General features: G+C 41.4%; 1 protein-coding gene across 5 annotated transcripts in view; it reads right to left on the minus strand.

Moving 5' to 3' along the window:
* The window catches only part of sox6 (SRY-box transcription factor 6), a 155,250-nt gene that overhangs the window by 28,438 nt on the left and 106,594 nt on the right, over nt 1-20,218 (minus strand). For all 5 annotated transcript variants that reach the window (XM_086025553.1, XM_086025551.1, XM_086025550.1 and 2 more), the window contains 4 exons: nt 18,698-18,777; nt 8,851-9,000; nt 6,988-7,168; nt 6,559-6,746 (listed from right to left, as the gene is read on the minus strand). In XM_086025553.1, coding sequence (XP_085881679.1) covers nt 6,559-6,746; nt 6,988-7,168; nt 8,851-9,000; nt 18,698-18,777 — 599 coding nt within the window. The remainder of the gene's footprint in view (nt 1-6,558; nt 6,747-6,987; nt 7,169-8,850; nt 9,001-18,697; nt 18,778-20,218) is intronic.

Consider the following 20,218-nt stretch of genomic DNA (forward strand, 5'->3'; position numbering starts at 1 on the left):
TTGCCTCAATAGAGCCCTGGCATCACAAGCGCACGTGCACGCACACACATGTACACACATGCGGGCAGACGGGACCTGTGTAACCATTACAAGCAATAGGTTAGGAGAAGTGTAAGCTCCATCTGAATATTTACAGGCTGAGATTTAGATAGGGGAAATGGACAATTGTAGTCATCAATACTGAGGAGAGGAGGTGCTCCAGGGCAAAAAGGCCACTTCAATAGGTTAATACTGCCCTTTCACCTTTTGATTCCGGGCGAATTACATGTCAGCATAGGAATACATTTTATCTCACAAGAACCCCTGGGTCATCACAAAGGCAAATGCTAACAAATGATAACATTTATATTGTTACTTTGTGTACGTGTTCTACTCAACACTTTTAATGTTATCAAAATTACTCAGCATCTGTTCTACTTGCCATGCAGCTGTTGAAAATAAAATGCTTTAAAGTCATTGACAAGTGAAAATAAATGTCTTCTAAATTTGACACACCACACAGAAAAATAGCTCTGCCAAAATTGAATGATTAAAAAAAAAACGTCATGTTTATAAAATGACGCTTCAAAATCATGAAAAATCAAAGCGTTGTCTCTATTTTTTATCGCTGCAGGCGTGTCTGCTTAATGTGTGAAACCACACACCGCTGAAAGATGGAGGCTACTTCGTCTAGCAACTTCTTTATGCATACACATCACTACACACTTATATATCCACTTTAAGCCTCCGGTGGCAGGGATACTGTACATCTCAGAGGGTCAGGGTGGGGATTTTTTACAGAGCAGCAACAAGACACTCTAATATCATCCAAAGTCTCAGTCCACACACAGGCTATCACATCTGACATTTTTTACCCCATCATTGCTCTTTTGCCTTTCTCTCTGCTACATGCGCACACTCAGGGCCGACAATTAGGCACATGAAAGCCGCCAGGCGAGCGGACTATCCGAAGACAAGTTGCGTTTTGAGGTCTAGGCAGAGCTAGCTCGATGACTGCACAGGGCTTTCCATACTTCAATGAGATGCAGTAGCCACCAGCTAGCTCACAAGCTAACTATGTGACTAGGCAGCTCAGGTTGTTATTTACTGTAGTGGGGCAGTGGGGATTTGTGCGGGACGCCAAAATGCCAAATCTCTGAATTCACTTTAATAGAAATTAAACAACACAATTAATAATGTTTTGGTAAGCACAAACAAAAATCTGTATTTAGCGTACTGCTTTTATTTGTGTAGAATTTATTGTCTATTGAACAAAGAAAAGTATACTGAAGTGGCTAGGCCAGTTCTATTTCCTATTTTGACATCATGATGGTAAAACGATGTCATTGTAAGAGTAAAAACATACATGCTTGTTTTGTCATTCAACCATGACGCGCCAAAACAGCATGTCTGTTTATAGCCGCAGTACATAATAGAGAAAAACAATTCAAATGGTTCCAAATGGTTTCAGATCCCGTGTATGTGACTGGAGGCATAGTGGTACGCATTCTAGGTAAAAGCCTCCATTGGGTGAGGAAGAGGGAGTAAATAATGGAACAAAGTAATTGCGCTCAGTAGACAATAATACCTTTGGATTAATATTTCAAAAAGATAAATTGCGGGAGGGTTGTAAAAGGTTTTATTGTACTGAGGGGATATAGTAAAAACAGACAAATAAAAAGACAAGCCTCCTGTCGAGTATGAATATTTTACACGGCTTCGGGTTAAGGCCGTGCATACAGTCAGATCGACCGTGTTCTTCTACGTCGGTGGCCAGCAACGAAGGAGTTGCACAGATAAAGGTTAGGGAGGAAGGCATTGTCCCGATCGGACACACGTTGTATGAAAAGATGAATTGATCCATCTGGAAGGAGCACTTAGCCCACCCCTCAGCTCGGTCATTACAGTGGGATAAATCAATATTTAATATCCCACTCTAACAGCTGCACTGGATGATCTTAACCTCTCCTTAATCCCATTTATGTTACCGTTCCGCAATCTTCTTGTAAACTCTCTGTCATGATCTGCGTTTTTGTTGTTTGGACTGTACTATCGATGCCCGCTATTCACGGGGAATTGGGCCTGGGCCACACCTTGGATAGCAAAAATATGCGTATAATTGAGGCCCATTGAAATGCATTGGGAAAAAGTATATATACACACATCTATCTGCGAAAATGCAAACTGTGAGTATGTGGGGGTCGACTATTTTTGTTTCATGTTTTGTCTTGTTTTCTTGTGGTCCATATTCATGTCTTCTCTTGTCTTGCTCGTTGGGTTTTTGTCTCCACCTATTCGCGTCAGCTCTGTCTCTTATATTAACCAATCAGCTCCCCCCTGCCAATTATATCTTGTCCAGGTGTACCCCGTTGTCTCATGAGTTTGTTTGTATTTAGTTCCCTGTTTTTTGTCAGTCTGGGTCAGTCCGTTGTTGTCGTCACAATTTATGTTCCCCTCGTCACATTATGATTCTTGTAGTGATGAAGGTTTTGTTTCCTGGTCTTTCTTTGAATTTTGAGATAAACCTGGATCCGACCAGATTAGGTTCTGAGAGTTTGTTACTGCGGTAACTGACCGAGGGCTTAAGATACCTCTCTCTCTGAAACCGGCTAGAATTACCCCTCTTTCTCTGGTTACAGTTACCTCCCTTTTTGAAACGGAAAAGACATAGTTTACCTCATTTCAGGGTTAGCAAACTCTGAGTTTTCACTAAACCTGCTTTGTGAAACGGACCCCAGGTGAAAACAAAAACCTCACAAGCAAGACAAGACATGAACGCAAGAAAACAAGACCTAACATGAGACAAAACCAAATACAAACAACAAAAACACAGATCATAACACTCTCACCATGACAAACACGCAAACAAGAGAGTGGGACAGAGCACATCATATTGACAGTAAGTTAGGTGAGGCGCTTTCTTGGAATGCACATAATGTGAAACTTACCAAAGTTACAACATTTCCAGTCTGTTGGCTCATGTCAGCAAAAGGCTGAATCACTATTTTTTATAGCAGCCACAGGTTGACAGTGATGGCCCCAATCTGTGAGCAGTCTTGATTAGTGTCCCTTGTAACGTCAAAGCCTTCTAATGGGGCCGCTGTCACTAAAAATACGAGGTGACATTATTTCCACCACGATTTGCTCCACCAACACAAAGCAGTCGGGTGTTAGGTGTCATTGAAAGACACAAGAGTGATGTAATGAACAGAAATAAATTGCGCACTTATGTAATGTGTTTTTGTTTTTCTTTGAAAGAACAGTGGTAGACTGTTTCAAGGAAAATAGGTTGTAACCAAAAGTTGAATACAGTGTACAGTGGTGCCTTGAGATGTGAGTTTCATTTGTTCCGTGACCGGGCTTGTAACTTAAATCAGTCATATTTAAAATCATCTTACAACATTGAAATAAATGGCAATGCCATTACTCCATTGCAGCCGTCCCTTTAAACACAACAGTTTTGACGTGTTTTTATATAAGTATGTATGAGGAATATATCACTCATTAATATTGTACTTATATATTGTACTTAAAAAACATAATAATTAATTATAACGTCATGAACTAAACAGTTTGTGCATCATGATTTTGCTGCTGCGCGACTTGGTGACTGTGAGGCAGTATGATACGGTCATGCAGATACGCACAAAGACGATTTCCTCAAATACCATAAGTGACTCTGTAAGCTGCAGTAATATTAGTCGATTTTCAAACAGGATAAGGAATACATATGCCGGTGAGTATTGTTATTGTTTGCCTACATATATTGCCACACGATTTGTATTCCAATACTTAATGTTATCACAACGCCACATAGATGCTATTCCATAGCTCGTCTTTGTTTTTTTCCATTATGTTAGCATTCAGCACTCATATCGCCAGGCACCACAGTATTAAGAACAAAATCAACTCAGGAAATAAGATACTGTGTCTTGTGACTTACACACAAAGAAAGTCAACCCCTAAATTAAATCAACTCCTCAAACAGAGACACATCTCTGAATAGTATTTTTCCTTGTAATGTTGTCTATGAACACTTAAACACATTTAAATACATATCAGTCAGTACTTTTTTTTTTTTTTTAAAGAGTTGAATCAGTACTTCTGCTTTTAGCTGAGTCTTATTTTACACAAGTGTTTGTACTCCTACAGAGCTTGAGTACTTTGGCCACCTCTGCTGTCCCCTTTCAGTGGTGTTGCACAGCTTTCAGTAAAAGCATACTTGACTGCCACCTGAACAGACGGCCACCCACTCCAAACACCAAATGAGAGGAAAATCCAAATAGATATTCAATGATTTTTCTTTTTTTAAACATATACATTGACCTAGTTGAGACTGTTGGTTAAAAGTGTTAGTTAGTGAAATATTAATGAGCCTCACTCCCAGTTCCTGCCTGCTCCTCGCAGCCAACTGGCACCGTGGCATCAAGCTAAAGAGAGCAGGACAGACCCCCCACCCCCCTCCTCTCCTTGATTGACTCATCGATTGAAGATATTTTTAAAGGGAATCCCAGGGAGTGTACGCTCCCGCTACAAAGCAGCCCCTGCCTGTATCGAGGGACGCGGAGGGCTGCGTGTATGCTTAAAATGGGCAAAGACTTCAGAGTGGTGTTCGGCCACACCGGGCACTGGCGTGGCCTGTCACGGCCTTCACACCAACATCAGCAAATACTCTCAACGCGTACATGTGTACACTGCCAGACATCATCAAGTCCTTCACGCTGGACATGGATGAAAGTCCCATTTATTCTGAAGATTAATCTCTTATTAAAGGCACTATCTTAGGTGATTTCCAACACGACTTTCGTGTACTTTAGAAAAAGAGGCATCAAGGTACGAATGACCTGAATAAAACATTACAGTGGTGCTATAAGATACGAGTTTGATTTGTTCCATGATCACGCTCGAATCTCAAAACTTATCTCAAATCTTCTTTCTCCGTTGAAATGGATGGCAATGACGTTACAGTTGACCTCCGCTAAAAAAAATAACTCCAAAAATTTTTGGGACAAAACTGGGATTAGCTCTTCAAAAAGGCTCCATCCCACCTCCCAACCCCCACCCAAAATGTAAAAAAAAAAATTACCCAAATATATGTATTGCTACTAGGTGAATCTGCGGCACTCACATACATGGTTCACTGCTATCTGTCCACAAAACATCCCACATTTTTTTCTTTTGCATGAGGAAAAATAACACTCGATAATAGTGTACTTAATAAAAGTGATAATAGAAATATAATTACTTTTTTCAAGAATATGTTCTATACAGTGTCACTAGTTGAGACAAGTGCACTTCTCCTTGTTTTATGTTTAGTTTGACAGTAAACTACAACTGGAATTGGCATTCAAGAGCTTGAAGCCTCTTTTTTTTGTAGAATTCTTCACGATTTGCTGAGCTGCTGCTTATTGTGAAGTGATTTGAATTGAGTTCACTGCCACAATGCAGCACTCAAATCTCAAATGCTTGCCAATTCAAAGCAAAACAACTTGCTTGGATCTAAAAAAAACCCACCCTCATCACTCGTATCTCAAGTCACCACTATGAATCATTTGGCAATATGAAACAGCTGAATAACAACATGAATATGTCTTTAAGTTTAGTCGAGTGGCCCAAGGCCTGTAAAACAGCCTGACTAACAGCACTCACACACAAAAACTCTCAACAGGTGTGTTGTTCTCGTGCACTCTGCACGTCATACCCTTGTCTACCCTGCCAGCACAAACAGATTGTGTAGCAACAGGGACTAAATAAATAATTGTTTTATGACGTGTCAATTCTATGTTAAATGTCGGTCAGGTTTGTTTTTGGCACAAACACATTGTTTGTGCTGAGGGCCACTTCAGCGTTTGAACTATGTAAGTTGTGAGGGTGACAGACACCGCAGAAATAGCACAGTAAGTGTAGACGGTGACAGAATTGTTGATTAAAATAGGACAGGTTGGCACACCATTTTTTTTTTTTTTTTTTAAGGCGGGTCATAATTGGAAGCACTGTGGTACCTTGACTTATGAGTTTAATTTGTTCCATGACGAAGCTCGTACTCAAGTTACTTGGCATGAAACCTGTATTTCCCATTGAAATACATTGAAATTCTGTTTATCCATTTCAGCCCTAAACAACCACATTTTTTTGTTTCATGTTTAGAAAAACGGAATATAGCACTATTGTATAAAAAAAAAAAAACATTAGGGCCCGACCGATGTCGTTTTTTTGAGGCAGATGTCGATTCCAATATGGCAGATTAAAATGAATAAAATAAGATTCCAATAAACAATTAATCGGCCCATTAAAATTATATATTTATAATGACTAAAATAACTTATTTTTTGGTCCCTTAACGCTTACAACAGTAAAGACAGAATTACAGGCAGAACATTTGACTGTTTTACAATACTTTGTCAGCATTTGTTTAACTTTACAACAGAGAGAAAAATCTGAAAAACATTAGCGTTTTTTTGTGCCTTCTTTTTTGTGAGGGGGTGCTTGAATGTCATTATTATTGTCTTATGTTGTAATGTATTATGTAAAAGAACAAAATAGGAAAAAATCAGCAATAAATCAAATGGTAGGTCTTACCTTGTCAACCCTGCAGTTGTTGAGGCCGACTGCGGTGAGGGCAGACAGCTTTGCCTCCATGCCCTGCTGGTGGTGTTGCAACTGTTCCCTCTGGATTTGCTCCCTCATTTTCCGAGCCTCCTGGATGGCCTTCATCACCGTGTCCTGATCCCCGAACAGCGCCGTAGAGTTGAGGCTTGACAGGATATCTGCACAGACAAACAAACTGAGTAAGTCAGTGTTGTCCGAAGGCCTGTTGTCCATTTTTTAGAGGCCCGTGGCATGCGGCATACTAAAATTCACAATTGACAAGGCCCGTGTCACTTGCTTGAATTGTTCTATTTCCTTTCTAAGCTTAGTGGCCAGGCAGGAGAAGAGAAGAAATTTGAACTCATCCCTAGTGCTTCACAACCTCCCACAAGTGAAGTTCCATTTTTTTTTAGGTCTTACCTAACGAGGAGCCACGTCCCAGACCTCCTCCAAGCGGGCTGGGGATACCGCCCTTGTTAGCGAAACTGTTTGGGTTGCTTTTGCAGCCGGGGAACAGGTTTTGCGTCGGGGAAGTTGGCGACTTGACCATGTCTGTTGTCTTCGGCCGCGCTGAAAGGTTGAGCGGCTGTGTTCCTTCCTCCTACCGTAGCAGGGATACAAATCAGCATGAGAGAGGACACATGTGAACGAGCCCCCCTGCCTTCAATTTGGACTTTTTCCCTTGTTCTAAGGCAAGCGCAGCATTGTACTGTAATGCGATTCATCCTTTTCCTGTCCTCATCATCCTCCCTTTTGCCGAGCGGTGCCACTGTGATCTTCCTCACAGTTGCTCAGAGCCTTTGTTCACACTAATTAAAGCAGATTCTGTCTGTCTGTACATCTTCATCTGTTCTCTCTCCTCACTGGCTGTGCACTGTAGTTGCAAGAATAAATAATGACCGGATAACGTCTCTGCCAGTGATCAAAGACAGCTGTTCCATTCATCACATCGACTCACATTATCGACTTAATTAGCTTGTTTTCTCATCGGTGCATACTTGTTATTATATACTTTGATATGTTCACCACTAAACTATTGAATGTGATGTAGCAAATCGTGTAGTTCTGAAATCGGAGGAGGAGTAAATGCTTTTGGTGATGTACATGCTTCAACTGAGGGTGATGGGAGATAAGCAGCAGTCATCAGCAAAACGTCCATCATACTCATACCTGCATCATCTCTTGTCATTTACAGCTCATTACTGGCATAAAATAAATACTTTGTACAAACCTGTGGTAGAGTGAAAAGGGAAGCCTTTAAATATACCAAATATACCAAATACCAAAAGGATTTCTAGAATGCACTCTAAAATATTTTTTTCTCAAAAATACCGGTAGTCAAGTACAGCAGAGTTGCATGACTACAATACATACTGTATGATGCCGAACATGTGCTGGCCATGATCGACAGTAAACGTGCATCAAAAAGCAATATTTGAGTGTATATGAAGACGTGCTGCTGTTGGCAGCCTTATTTAAAGCCCAAGAGCCTCCTTGCCCAAACATATGGCTCAAACATAGGATGCCCCAAGGCCTTGTTATTGCTGTGCCAATAACAGTTTGTCATGCGGTGAAGCTGAAAGCACACAAACCAAACTAAAGGAAATATATTTTCCACTGTGGCTACATATGGAGGCTTGCCACTAAATATTTGATTTCCACTTATACTATTATTTATAATTGTCCTGCCAGCAGTTGTTTTGTCTTATCTCATTCTCCAAAAAGTGGAGCATGTCTGAAGTTGTTTACAATGGAGTATACGTGATCAAAAGTCAGTTGCTATGTGTACACGAGTCAAACATGGAGCGCTGTCCTGCGATACCGAGACATGATTTATGGTCTTTCTCCATCGTGATATTATTCAGTTGAGCCACTCCAAGTGGCCGTGTGTTTCTGATTAGTGCGGTAAGTGGGGATGATGTACTGAATATGGCCTTTCCTCTCCACTGAGGTCTCGTGGAACCACGCCATACAGCAGCACATAATACAGCCGACCTTTGATTTGCTTAAGGGCAAAAAAATAAATAAAAAGCCATTCGTCGTCAGCTTCCCCCCCCAGTATGATGTAATACTATTGTGGCATTTTTGGTATCACAAATGTTTAGTGTGTGCAGTTAAACAGAGACGCAGGGCTTATTAAAGCCCCACAGATTGATGAGCTGTCGGAGGCCGCTGTAACACTGCAGCATTGTAACAACAGTACGGTTACTAATTTATTTGGACAAAAAAGAAGTTGGGTCAAGTACTACTCAAGGCCTGGGCTGAAAGCGTTGAGGGTTGTACCTTGACTTGAGTGATGGGACTGGAGGAACTCTTGTCATTCTTCAGAGAGGAGGGGGAAATGGGCCCACTGGCATTGAGGGGCTGCGGGAGTGGAGGCATCTTGGCTCCGGGAGAGACCTGCATGCTGGCAAGTTGGGCGGCGTACAGTTGCTGTAGAGGAGGCGGAGAAAGCCACAAGATGTTAACATCCAGATACAGCCAACATTCAAAGTTTTATATTCTGTCTTTTCCTCTCCCGAGCTTCGGTGTCTGCCTTCATCGCTCTCTCTCTCTCTCTTTAGCGTCTTTCCTCTCTTTCCATGAGGCTGGCAGAGAAGCTCCATCAAAGGTCTTAACTGTGTTTCAAAGGCGGAACCCAGAGAGAGACGGCAGTCTTGAAAACCACACAGAGATGGCTCGCATTCAGAATACTTGGAGCCCCTATTTTCCACTTATCACACAGAAAAGTTTGCAGTGTGATGCAAGTGTGCTAGCAAAAATCTCTCCTAGCTCTAAATCAGCCGTATATACAGCCATAAATCAGCCATATATACAGCCTCCAATTTACATTTCTGGCATGATATTTCAACCCACGCAACCATGTGAGACAGTGCCATTAAACAATACTAGAAACCCAAAGCCTCCATGGAATTGCTATCGTAGATTAAGTTAAGCACAAGCATTATGAAGGCTTAGAAACCTGCATGAAAAACACTGATGTTATTTTCCTTGGCATTCAGTCAGTTTTACGTCCCAGTGTTAGTGACATTACCACACAAGAGGGCGGTTCAAGTGACCGGCCAAAGACTTAACAACTCTTCAGCCTATTTTGGAGTCTAAAGCATCATTTTATATTTCCACCCCGGTTTACATAGACTGTTGGGTGGTTAAATATTTTTTAGGATAATATCTTCACATTAAGTTGTGTCATTATGTATTTTTTGATACAATACTTGTGTTTGTACTTGTGTTTTGAAGCAGACATAAACAGCTGAGAAGTCTGTCCACTTTCAATCCATTAAGTGTTGAAGTTAGCCTTTGTGTTGTGCGCTAAACTATGGAAGGTCTGGCAAATCGAATTAAAAAGAAACTGTGTCACTGGATGTAGCCTTTCACTTTACTCCTTCAGACACAATGCACCCTTTAACTCCTACACTGTCCGTCATCCTGAGACAAGGTAGCTCTTATGTTTTGTTAGTCCGATGGCGCTGTCTGGGGGGAATCCAATTTCTCTTCCTTTAGCCAATCAGCAACCTATGTGTCATTTCCTGATTCCTCTGGCCATGTACAGACTGCATTTGTGCGAATGCTCCAAAAAATAGTAACCTGATCTCACTAGCCTCACGTTCGGCTGCATAGATAGAGCCTAAGAGATAGAGAGACCAAAGCGGGGCCAAGTGCTTTATGTCCATGTGCGGACTGTATCTACAGATATCACAGCACATATATGCTCTCTCTAGAAGTGTTATCTGTGGCACATGGGGATCAGTACAATTGGTCAATTCTTCTTGGGTACGTGGTGATAATAACAGCACTAGGCAGTCGGAAATGACAAAGCGATTATGTTTTTACAATACAGCCTTCTATCTTCCTTAACTCTCTGCGCTAGTCTTAGTTAAGGTCAGTGGTAGCGGTGTTCCATTAAAAGATGACTGCTATCAAGCTATCAACGTTGTGGTGACCATTGACTCCTTTTCGGCTACATACACGCAAGACACAAGAGTGAAGTCTGTCGGACAGATGTTTGCTAACAGACCCGTCCACAGGCATGCCCCTGACCTTGGGTGGGAAGAACGTTATTGTCCCGGAAAAAGAGCATAATTAGACGTTGCCGCAAATTAGACGCTGTCGGGATGGACGTCGTCAGCGCTGATTAGCAGGTCAGTGCCACGGGGTGATAAGCAGTTCTTACCCTCTTAACCAGGAACAGTCCACCTCCCAAGAACCAGAGAACAATAAATAAAATCAAGACCTAAGGAAGGTGTGTTGGCCTGCCATTCACTGCTCAAGGACATAAATGTTACATTGTAGAGATTTATTTGTCGGCATTACAGTTTGATGGATGACTATTATTATTGAGGGCCATTAAGGACATAGAAGATTTTGCCAATGTGATACTGACGGCTGGGAAGTGATGCCTCCTTGCCAAGGCTATGCTCCCTAAGCAAAAAACATCTGCCTACTGTACACCTCCTTACCCTTTGCAATTAATAGCTCTTTCGTCATATGGTCATGCCAGTCGGGGGTTAAAAAAAAAGGAATAAACAACATGTTGGGGAGGGTCATGCTGAAACAGTTGAGCCAACTCTCTCTGGCTATCTGAGGACAAGGTGAAAATCTGAGTGAATCTCTGAACCCTGCAGTTGTCTTTGCTTTATTCCATTAGAGAATGTATAGTAAGCATTTAGTAGATTGCCATCAAACATACATTATGTTGCATATCACGTTTTGTATCTATAGGAGGGCAAAGTTGAAGACTGCACAACTCACCTATTAGGTTGGTGACTGTTAGGCTTTTGTTTACAGTCTTAGGCTTTTGTTTACAGTCTTCTTCAGTGCTTTTAAAAGCTTCAAGCGTTTCTCACAAGGAAACTTGGAAATTAAATCTAAGTTCCTCCACGCGATCTGGCTATTCCCTCTCCACATCGAGCGTAACCGATCTGAGCGAGCATGGATTTAAAGTGAGTGTGGCATGCACAAGGTCAGCCTGTTAGCCTGCGCTAATTAAAAACAAGCCCTCGTGTTGTACCAGAGGTTAAATAGGATGTGCACTTTTCTTTGCTGCCCATGACATTAAACTTAAATTACACTCTTTTCTGATGACGTTAGACAAAACTAATGTTCAATAGATGAGTTTAATTAAAACATCAAGTCTTGTTTATTTGGTCAAATATTGAAATGATTAACCACTCAATTCATACAAAGCTCTGAATTCCACCCTACTACTGTTATGGCTCCCTGTGTAGACATATGCCATGAAAGAGAAAAAAAAAAAACTTTCTGTGGAAAAACAAATGAGCCAGTTGTTTTGCTTCATGAAAGGCAATGGCTCAGTGTGGCAATAATGTGTGTTGGAAAACACAGTGGCAGATATTTGTCAGACTTGCCACTGCCAGCGATGATGCTACGTTTCACATTTACCGCTGCATCCTGTTACACCGTGAAAGTAAAACACAAACACATTGCCTTGAAACCATAACAATTGCTCATACCAATTAACTTCCACGGCACTTGATACGCCGTGAGCATTATCCGGTGCTCACCATCCTATCATAATTACACACTACCTCCTTGTGTGTGTTTGCGTGTGTGTGTTTGTGTGAATGTCTCATTCACCTCTGCCTGGCCTGGACGTTGAGCACTGGGCTGGATATGAGGGCATTAACTGTGCTTGAGTGCACCTCACCATTTAAAAGGCAGAACAGCGCCAGCCCTGTTTGCCACAAGGCTTGTACAGGCTCATTGCCCAGGGCAAGCAGGCAGGCTGACCCAGGCTAAGCCCAGATGTCAAGAGTGGAAGAAGGCGTCGTGGTGCACTGTGCCGATGCTTTCCAGTATGGCACAACATCTGTCTCATCTGCTGGCATCCAACCTGCTCCTCTGCAACCCCCTCATCTTACTTGCGTTCGCCATTTCTAGTTCTTCTTCCATCTACAGTATACACTGGCACCTTGAGAGAATAATTTTATTTGTTTTGTGACCAAATGATATTAATCCGTTTTAGTCCCCTTCTAAAAAATGTTATTCATTGTTCTGCTTCTTCTGGTGTGCCCGCCTTGGCCACCAGGGGCAGTATACCACAGTACAAATGAAGAAAAATCGTTTCGCAACCACAGCGATTCAGAGAGATGTTAGAATATTTGTAATTTTCCATACAGGATACATAATATTTATGGTATCTACATACTACATGTGTTACTCCACTGTTTGTGTTCAAATATTTGTTGCTTAAAAACTCATTTTAGAGCATGTTGACTTCTTGATGATGATTATTTATGATTATATATACACCAAATCTACTAAGGAAGGAAAGAATAGATTCTCTTTTCGCCAGGAAAAAATAACGGTTTATTCTGCCTTTATCTTCCTTTTATATTCAGCAGAATAACAACGTGCAGCTATTACTCTCCATGGACTCACAAACTAAGTCGATCTCACATCAAAAATGGTCCATTGCTGCCATCTACTTGTTGTTGTGCATCAGTAAAGTTATTTCCAAGTTTGACATTTACACTGATGCAGCGTTAAGTATACTCGTCAATTGGAAATTAATGAGTTGCTTTTTTCCCTAAATCCAACCCTATATATATATATATATATATATATATATATATATATATATATATATATATATATATATATATATATATATATATATATATATATATATATATATATATATATATATATATAGTGGTGTCTTAAGATATGAGCAACCCATATATATATATATATATATATATATATATATATATATATATATATATATATATATATATATATATATATATATTTTTTTTTTTTTTTTCCCAGTCTTTCTTGTACCATTTTTCTCTCTCAATACACACACACCCACAAGTTTTCTCTTGGAATGGGGTGTATGCCGGGCTCTCCAGTGCTCAAGGCCCCAGAGCATGCCTTCCCATTCTGTGCTACTCACAGCATTATCCACTATATCTGTCCATCTGTCCCTCTGTTCACCACAGCCTCCATCCAGCTGCTCACCTAGCCACCCTATTAGCCAGCCTTCCATACGCAGCTAGCATTGCTGCACTGCTCGGGGTTACCTTCAAAGACTGGCCTCCTCTGCTCATAAACAGGGAAACAGCTGCTCGCTACAGTATGTCGCTTCTCTGTGTCCTGCCCTCTTCTCTCCCCATCTCTCTTTCAAAGTCAAAAGGGCCTCACTTGTTAATGATGGAATCTGTTTCTTCACATCTGCACTACACAGACATTTACATCCAAACAAAAGATAATGTGTGGGTTGTTTTTTTTTCACTCCCTCTTCCTTCCTGTTTGTCCCCGGACCGCGGTACACTGTTTCTTATCACACGAGCCATCGAAAGCAATGAGAACCCCTTCAGATGTACTCTATCTGTCTGTGTGAGATCAGGTCTGCTTGTGGCCGAGCATGTGGGCTACTTTTCATCTCTTACAGTTACGTAAAGCTAATGTTAATGCTTACTAGCAGTCTGGATGCAACACAAAAGTGACATTTGTGTATAGAGGAGCTGACTGATGAATAGACGAGTCAAAGCTGAGTTTTGACTGTGTGCCAATTGAAGTCCTATCTATCTGCTTCATAGAGTTGTCCCGACCTGATCGTATATTAATTCGTTTGGGCTGAACAATGTTGAAAATTGAGATTTAATATGCGATTGTTTTTTAAGGTCTTCTTCACTTGCATTTTTTTAACAAAACACAATCATTGCAAGTTTGAATGACTTCTGCACTAAACTTATAGCCATATAAAAAAAAGGAAAAAAAAGGACAATTATATAACAATTTAGATGCGCTTTCTTTTTTTCCGCTTAATACATTGCCAAGGTATCGCATCGGGACTCGGTATCAGCAGAAACTCAAAATAAAAAAAATGCGATTGGGACGTCCCTACTAATTATCATCATTATTTCATAGTTTTAAGTGAAGGAGGTCTGCATTGAGTTTTCATTGCCTTTGCATACCCACGCCCAGTATAAGCCACATATGAACTTCTGTCCCAAATAGAAATGTCTTTTGTAGAATTAGGAAAATTCTCCTCCTTTTTCTTCACTCAGCTGAATATAGTGGCTGTCGGGCCACATTGTGGCACAATCTAAGCACAATTTCCTCTGTTAGGTGAAAGGTGTCACTTGCAATCAGGCAAGGACAGGCGGAGATGCAGCCATTGTTTCCTGCTGATCCCAGCCTCATCGCCGCACTGTGTGGGCACTAATGAAGAGGGGCACGTCGCGCTGGGATAGTTTACCCGCCTTCTCTCCTGTGAGTTGAGGACGCGAGCCAATCTGTCAGGAACACATTGAGTGAAATTGCCCTGTGGTACAGCCGTGTGTGCTGACAAGCCACTTGCAGACTGCCAGCCAGCACAGTGACGCTACCACCCTATATTGACAAGCAAATTACAGTCTCCGGCAGTCAAACACATCCGGCAAGATTCATTTACATTCAACAGCTTCGAGGCTTTGTTACCTTGTTGGGGTTTTTTCTCTGTGAGGGTTGGATTCCACAATGTTATGACAGAGGAGAATGTGAAGGGCTTACGTGTGCAACATTATGACTGACGGAGCAGCCTGCCTCCCTGACTGGATCCCATTGCCTCAGCAGCATTGTGGGAATTAATTCTTCCAATAAGATTTTTTTTTTAACAGTTCATATATTGAATAATCTAACCAGAGTAAATTGGTGAACATAACACCTTGCTATTCAGATGACATGAATGTTTGATTAGGGGTAGTGGAATTTTCAGGTACAAAATGGAAATGAGGAAGATTTTTACTCCGAGACATTATCATTTACAGCTCTGTGCATTTTTTCCCCAATAAAAGACACATGCATTTAGACCAGTATTGTAGATATTCAAAACACAACCAAACTTATTCACGATATAGCAAATCTTTTCACTGTACTATACCAGGGTATTTTGAGAACTTGAATTAATTTGTTCCGTGGCCACATTGGTACATCAGAATATTTGTATCTCAAATTATATTTTATGGTTGAAATGAATGGAAATGCTATTACTCCATTGCAGTCTCGGGGAGGAAAAAAATATGTGTTTTTAATCAGAAAAATAGCACTCTATAAAAGTGCTCGGTATAAAAACATGTATTTGACTCAGTAAGCTGCAAAAATAGTCATTTTTTACAGAGGATAAAGAATATACGCCTGTCAGTGTTGTTATTTTGTCTGTCTACATATGTTGTTGCACCTTTCATGTTCAAATATCTATTGCTTAAAGTGGTATAACACCCATTTTCAAAAGTTCATCTATGGCGTTTCCTATATGTTAGCATTAAGATAGCAGACTTAAAGGCAAAGTTATATAGTTGTTTTAAATAAATGTGTAATTTTATTTGTTAGATGTTTATTTTGACAGTAAACCTCAACTGGAAGAGGCAATGAACAGCTTACGCTCATACAGCATATATACAGCACTCATATCTAAAATCTTTGCTCTTAAATCAAAACAAAAATTGGCCAGATGATGGCTTGTAAGTCGGGTCACTTGTATCTCAAGGCACCACTGTGCCTAGAGGTGAAATTTGTTTCTGGGAATCCCACGGGTCCCAGAGGGAGTCAACTTTACCTTAATCACGGCATTGGGACGTACAGTATAAAAAGTTCACGGGAGCAAAAGCGAGCGGAATCATCCATAAAGAAAAAAAACACAGACAGATGTGCAACCATTTTTAATGTAGCTGATCTCCAAATTGGGAGAGGTACGGGAGTCATTCTGAACGGGAGCAGGAGGGGAGTGGGAGTCGGTTTCACGGGCGCAGGAGGGGGATTTTTTTTTTTTTTTTTTTCAAACTATGGTCCGGGACTGGGATTTGAAAATCCACTTTAGTGTCACCCTCTCCGTACTCATCTCCATTTTGTACTCAATTTTCAATAATCGTGGCTGTTAAGGCAAGACACAAGTGCAGGTTTTAATCATAGTTATCTCTTTGTGCTTGCTTAAAAAAAAAGTAATGGCGATCACATGGTTTGTTGGTCTAAGCCATGTTGAAAGGGCGTGGTTAATTTGCCTTGCTGTTTTAAGGGGAGTCTCAGTGCAGGGTAAATAGCAGAAAGCATGTGGAATGACAGACTTCAATTAATGGGAAATGCACCTCTTTTTTGTTTATTATGTTCGCTAAAGGCCAGCCAAGTCATGGTCATGGAGGCACCGCTGTAGTCCATTCCCAGGGTTAGATACATAGTCACAATTAATGACTGGAGACCTGTCTCCCTTCTTCACCCCAACCTTCAGATATATAACTCATTTGATCTCACACAACACTATAAATAGACAAGAGCATGTTTGTTTGAACGACCCATCCTTTCTGATGGGCCTACGATACACATGTTTAAAACCAAACCATGACCATACAGCCAAGACATGTATCCACTTGGGCCCTTCAAACACAAGCAAAGCACGGTGAACACCATCCATGCCTCTGATAGTGCTTCTCGTGGGTGCATAATGACACAGGGCTCCTTCAGAGCCAGCTGCAAGCACTGTTAGAACTTGCCAAGGCTCGTTAACACTGACTGCGGTTGCCTCCGAAGGACAAATGCCACATATATCAACGTGCAAAGAGACCTCCTCCCACTGTCTTCAACTCTCTTGTTTAATCTTGACATGCTTCTCTCACACTGCTGAGCACCCCACAGCACAGCTTTGCACAACTTTTTACTATTGTGGTTGGACCTGCCCGTGTCTACTTAAAACACATCAATATGAGCAAATGACTCAACACAAGTATTGGCACTAGGATGGATATTGTTTTGCAATCTCCCAATTGTATTATTTTCTAATGGAAGAAAATAACAAAGTGCGGTGGGGCTTTGAGATGCAAGTTTAATTAAATCCCTGAACACACTCATATCTCAAGTTTTCTTTGATGACTGAATGGAAATGCCATTACCGGTAATCCATTCTTGCCTCTCCCCCCAAAATTGTAATGTGCTTTTTAGAGAAAAATAGAACTCCATAATATTTTACTTTCTGAAAACATACATAAATGACAGAAGTAAACAAAATTAAACCGTTTTGTCACACTTTCTCCTTCAGTACAATGCGCGAAGACAGCTGGGATAGTGTCCAGCACGCCTGCGACCCTCATGAGGATAAGTGGTTCATATAAATGGGTGGATGGATATATACGGAGAAAGTGGAGTTGTCCCAACTCTTTAGTGGTATTATTAGTCGCAGAGGATAAAGAATGAGTGTGAATGCTGTTATACTGTCCGGCTACATTTAAGGCTAAGCTACGCGGCTGTTTTAAGAACAACATGCATTGTCTTTGTTGTACATTTAGATTTATAGTAAATTTCAACTAAGAATGACAAAAAACAACTTGAAGCCTTTCTTTGTCGCTCAATCAACGGCACGGATATTGAAACCCCGTAAATCGTAAGCCGCTCATATCTCGAGGCACCATTGTATTATTATGCCATCTCTTCTGTTTGAAAATGTCAAAGTACATCGTCACTGGAGTCCTAATCACTTGGGCACAAAGCTCATGCTGTGAGGAGCTCTGTTGACAGTTGTAGTTGTCATTGAATTTGAAGGAAAGAACGTAGATAATTATCTATATTAAACATTATGGCCTCAGGTTAGGCCCTGACCTGGGTTCAGCTTTTCGTTTTTTTTTCTTTTTGAAATACTGTGTGAGAAACATCCTGGAGCACTCTATAGGGCGTGGAGCCTTTCCCAACATTTTCTTTGCACACCCAACCCGACACGATTGCTCACATTTTTGTTCCTATCTTCTTTTGTTTCCAACACACAGATAAGAGAAGCTGATAAAAGAACTATGTCAGTGGGTTTTCAAGATAAAAAGCAATAAGAAAGATTCTTTGCTCACACTGTCAATTGCCCTCTGATACATTTACTGGTGAGCCATTAAAGGCACCAAAGTGATTCTCATTGCCTCTGATAACTATTATCTTCATACCTCCTCTGTGTGGGAAGGCCAGAGAGGATAAAGCCTCTATAAAACGGGATGAATTACATATGTAATATGATGAGCACGTGTGTGCGGGCGGGGCTTCAAGATTATTTAGTGCGCAGCTCATTACTTAGCGTACAGCTGCTTAGCCATCCTTCTGCCCCAGGCTTGGCGGGTGTCCCAAGCATTCTTTGTCATAGAAGTGTACATACCTGCAGCTGGAGGGGGCTGAGTCCTGATGCTGCCGCAGCTGCCATGGTGGAGGGAATGAACTGCACGGGGTAGTTATCACCTGTCAGGGAGGGACAACAATGTATACAGGTTGAGACAATGAGCTGGCCCACAGCGTGCAGACAAGTGCCAACACGGATCCCGGGTCCTGCAGCGCCTTAACGCGGCAATTCAGCGATCCCTCAGCATCAAGCCCAAACATCTGCATTAACAAAAGGTTAAACTGGTTTGACTGGAGCAGGATTATTTGGGAACAAATCACACACCATTCGTGCTCTTCTGAGGAACTCTTCAAGGCTTGTGTGTGCTTGTTGGGATCAGAAGTACAATTAAGGAGCTCCTTGCGATATCCAATTAGCAGTTATGCAATAGGCCCAGCACACCCTCTCAGGCAGTTCATACAGCTTTAGGCTTGGCGGGCTATTGTTCAGCACAATATTGTTTCTGACAGTGAGCAGAGTAAAATTGTGTGTGTGTGTGTGTGTGTGTGTGTGCATGTCTGGGTGGGGGTGGGTGTGTGTGTGTATGTGTGTGAACTAGTTAGAACAAGAGGGCTAACAAGATTAAAACAATGCTGCACATTTTTACTCCACACGTCACTGCGATCGGGAATTGGTCATCAGACGGCGGCAATGCTTACAACTGCCATCAGCCCGTTGGACGACATCCATCTTTAACAGGCTGCTGCTGTATGACTGATTTTAGCGGCAGCTTGGCTGTGCGGGGCCTGGCACAGTTTACGGACTCAACACCGAAAAACTAAGATTGATGCTCCAGAATTAACACTGCATGTTTCAACAATGCCTTTTTGACTCGTCCTAATTACTTTTTGAATAGTTGGAATTTTCAATCAAGATATCTGTCTCTTAACTGTGACCAGTCAAAACGACAGCATTATAATTAATTAATTAAATTGGCAAAAATCTGCCATTTTTTGCAGATTCACATACATATATAGATATATAATTTTTTGTGGCTAGGAAGAACGTTCTATTGGATATCTGAAATGTTCTTTATGACTAGTCAAAAGTGAATTACAGACAACACATATGCTGTTAGAGATGTTAAAAGGGCTGCTACACAAGCCAGTGCGTTGACTTCAGAGAGCGGCACAGGGTTTGTAGCTGGGCGGCTGGTTTGAAGCACGCGCTGCGCGAGTGGGGAGAGGGGGAATTGGGGGAGTTGGCCTTCGCTCAGACCCCACTTCTTCTTGTCACTTCCCCTCACAAACATATGGCGCCATTAGGCCACAGACAAGGTAAATGTATGTAGCTTCTCTTTCACTTTGCCCTCGCCCCGCTTGCCTCACTCTGCAATCTTGTACAGCGCAGCACAATGTGATACGGGACATGGAAATTCAATCCCCATTTAGGAGCAAATAAAATCACACGGCAGTAGTGGTCTCAAATGGTGCTGGCTTGAATGTGCCCGCCTGCGCTGTGGTTATTTTTCTACACCTCCTTCATTTCGGTATCGCTTTCCCTCTTGTCTCTCTGTGCTGC

The sequence above is a fragment of the Filicampus tigris genome, chromosome 3 (assembly GCF_054856515.1).
Source record: "Filicampus tigris isolate MCC_2025a chromosome 3, RoL_Ftig_1.0, whole genome shotgun sequence".
NCBI classification, from domain to species: domain Eukaryota; kingdom Metazoa; phylum Chordata; class Actinopteri; order Syngnathiformes; family Syngnathidae; genus Filicampus; species Filicampus tigris.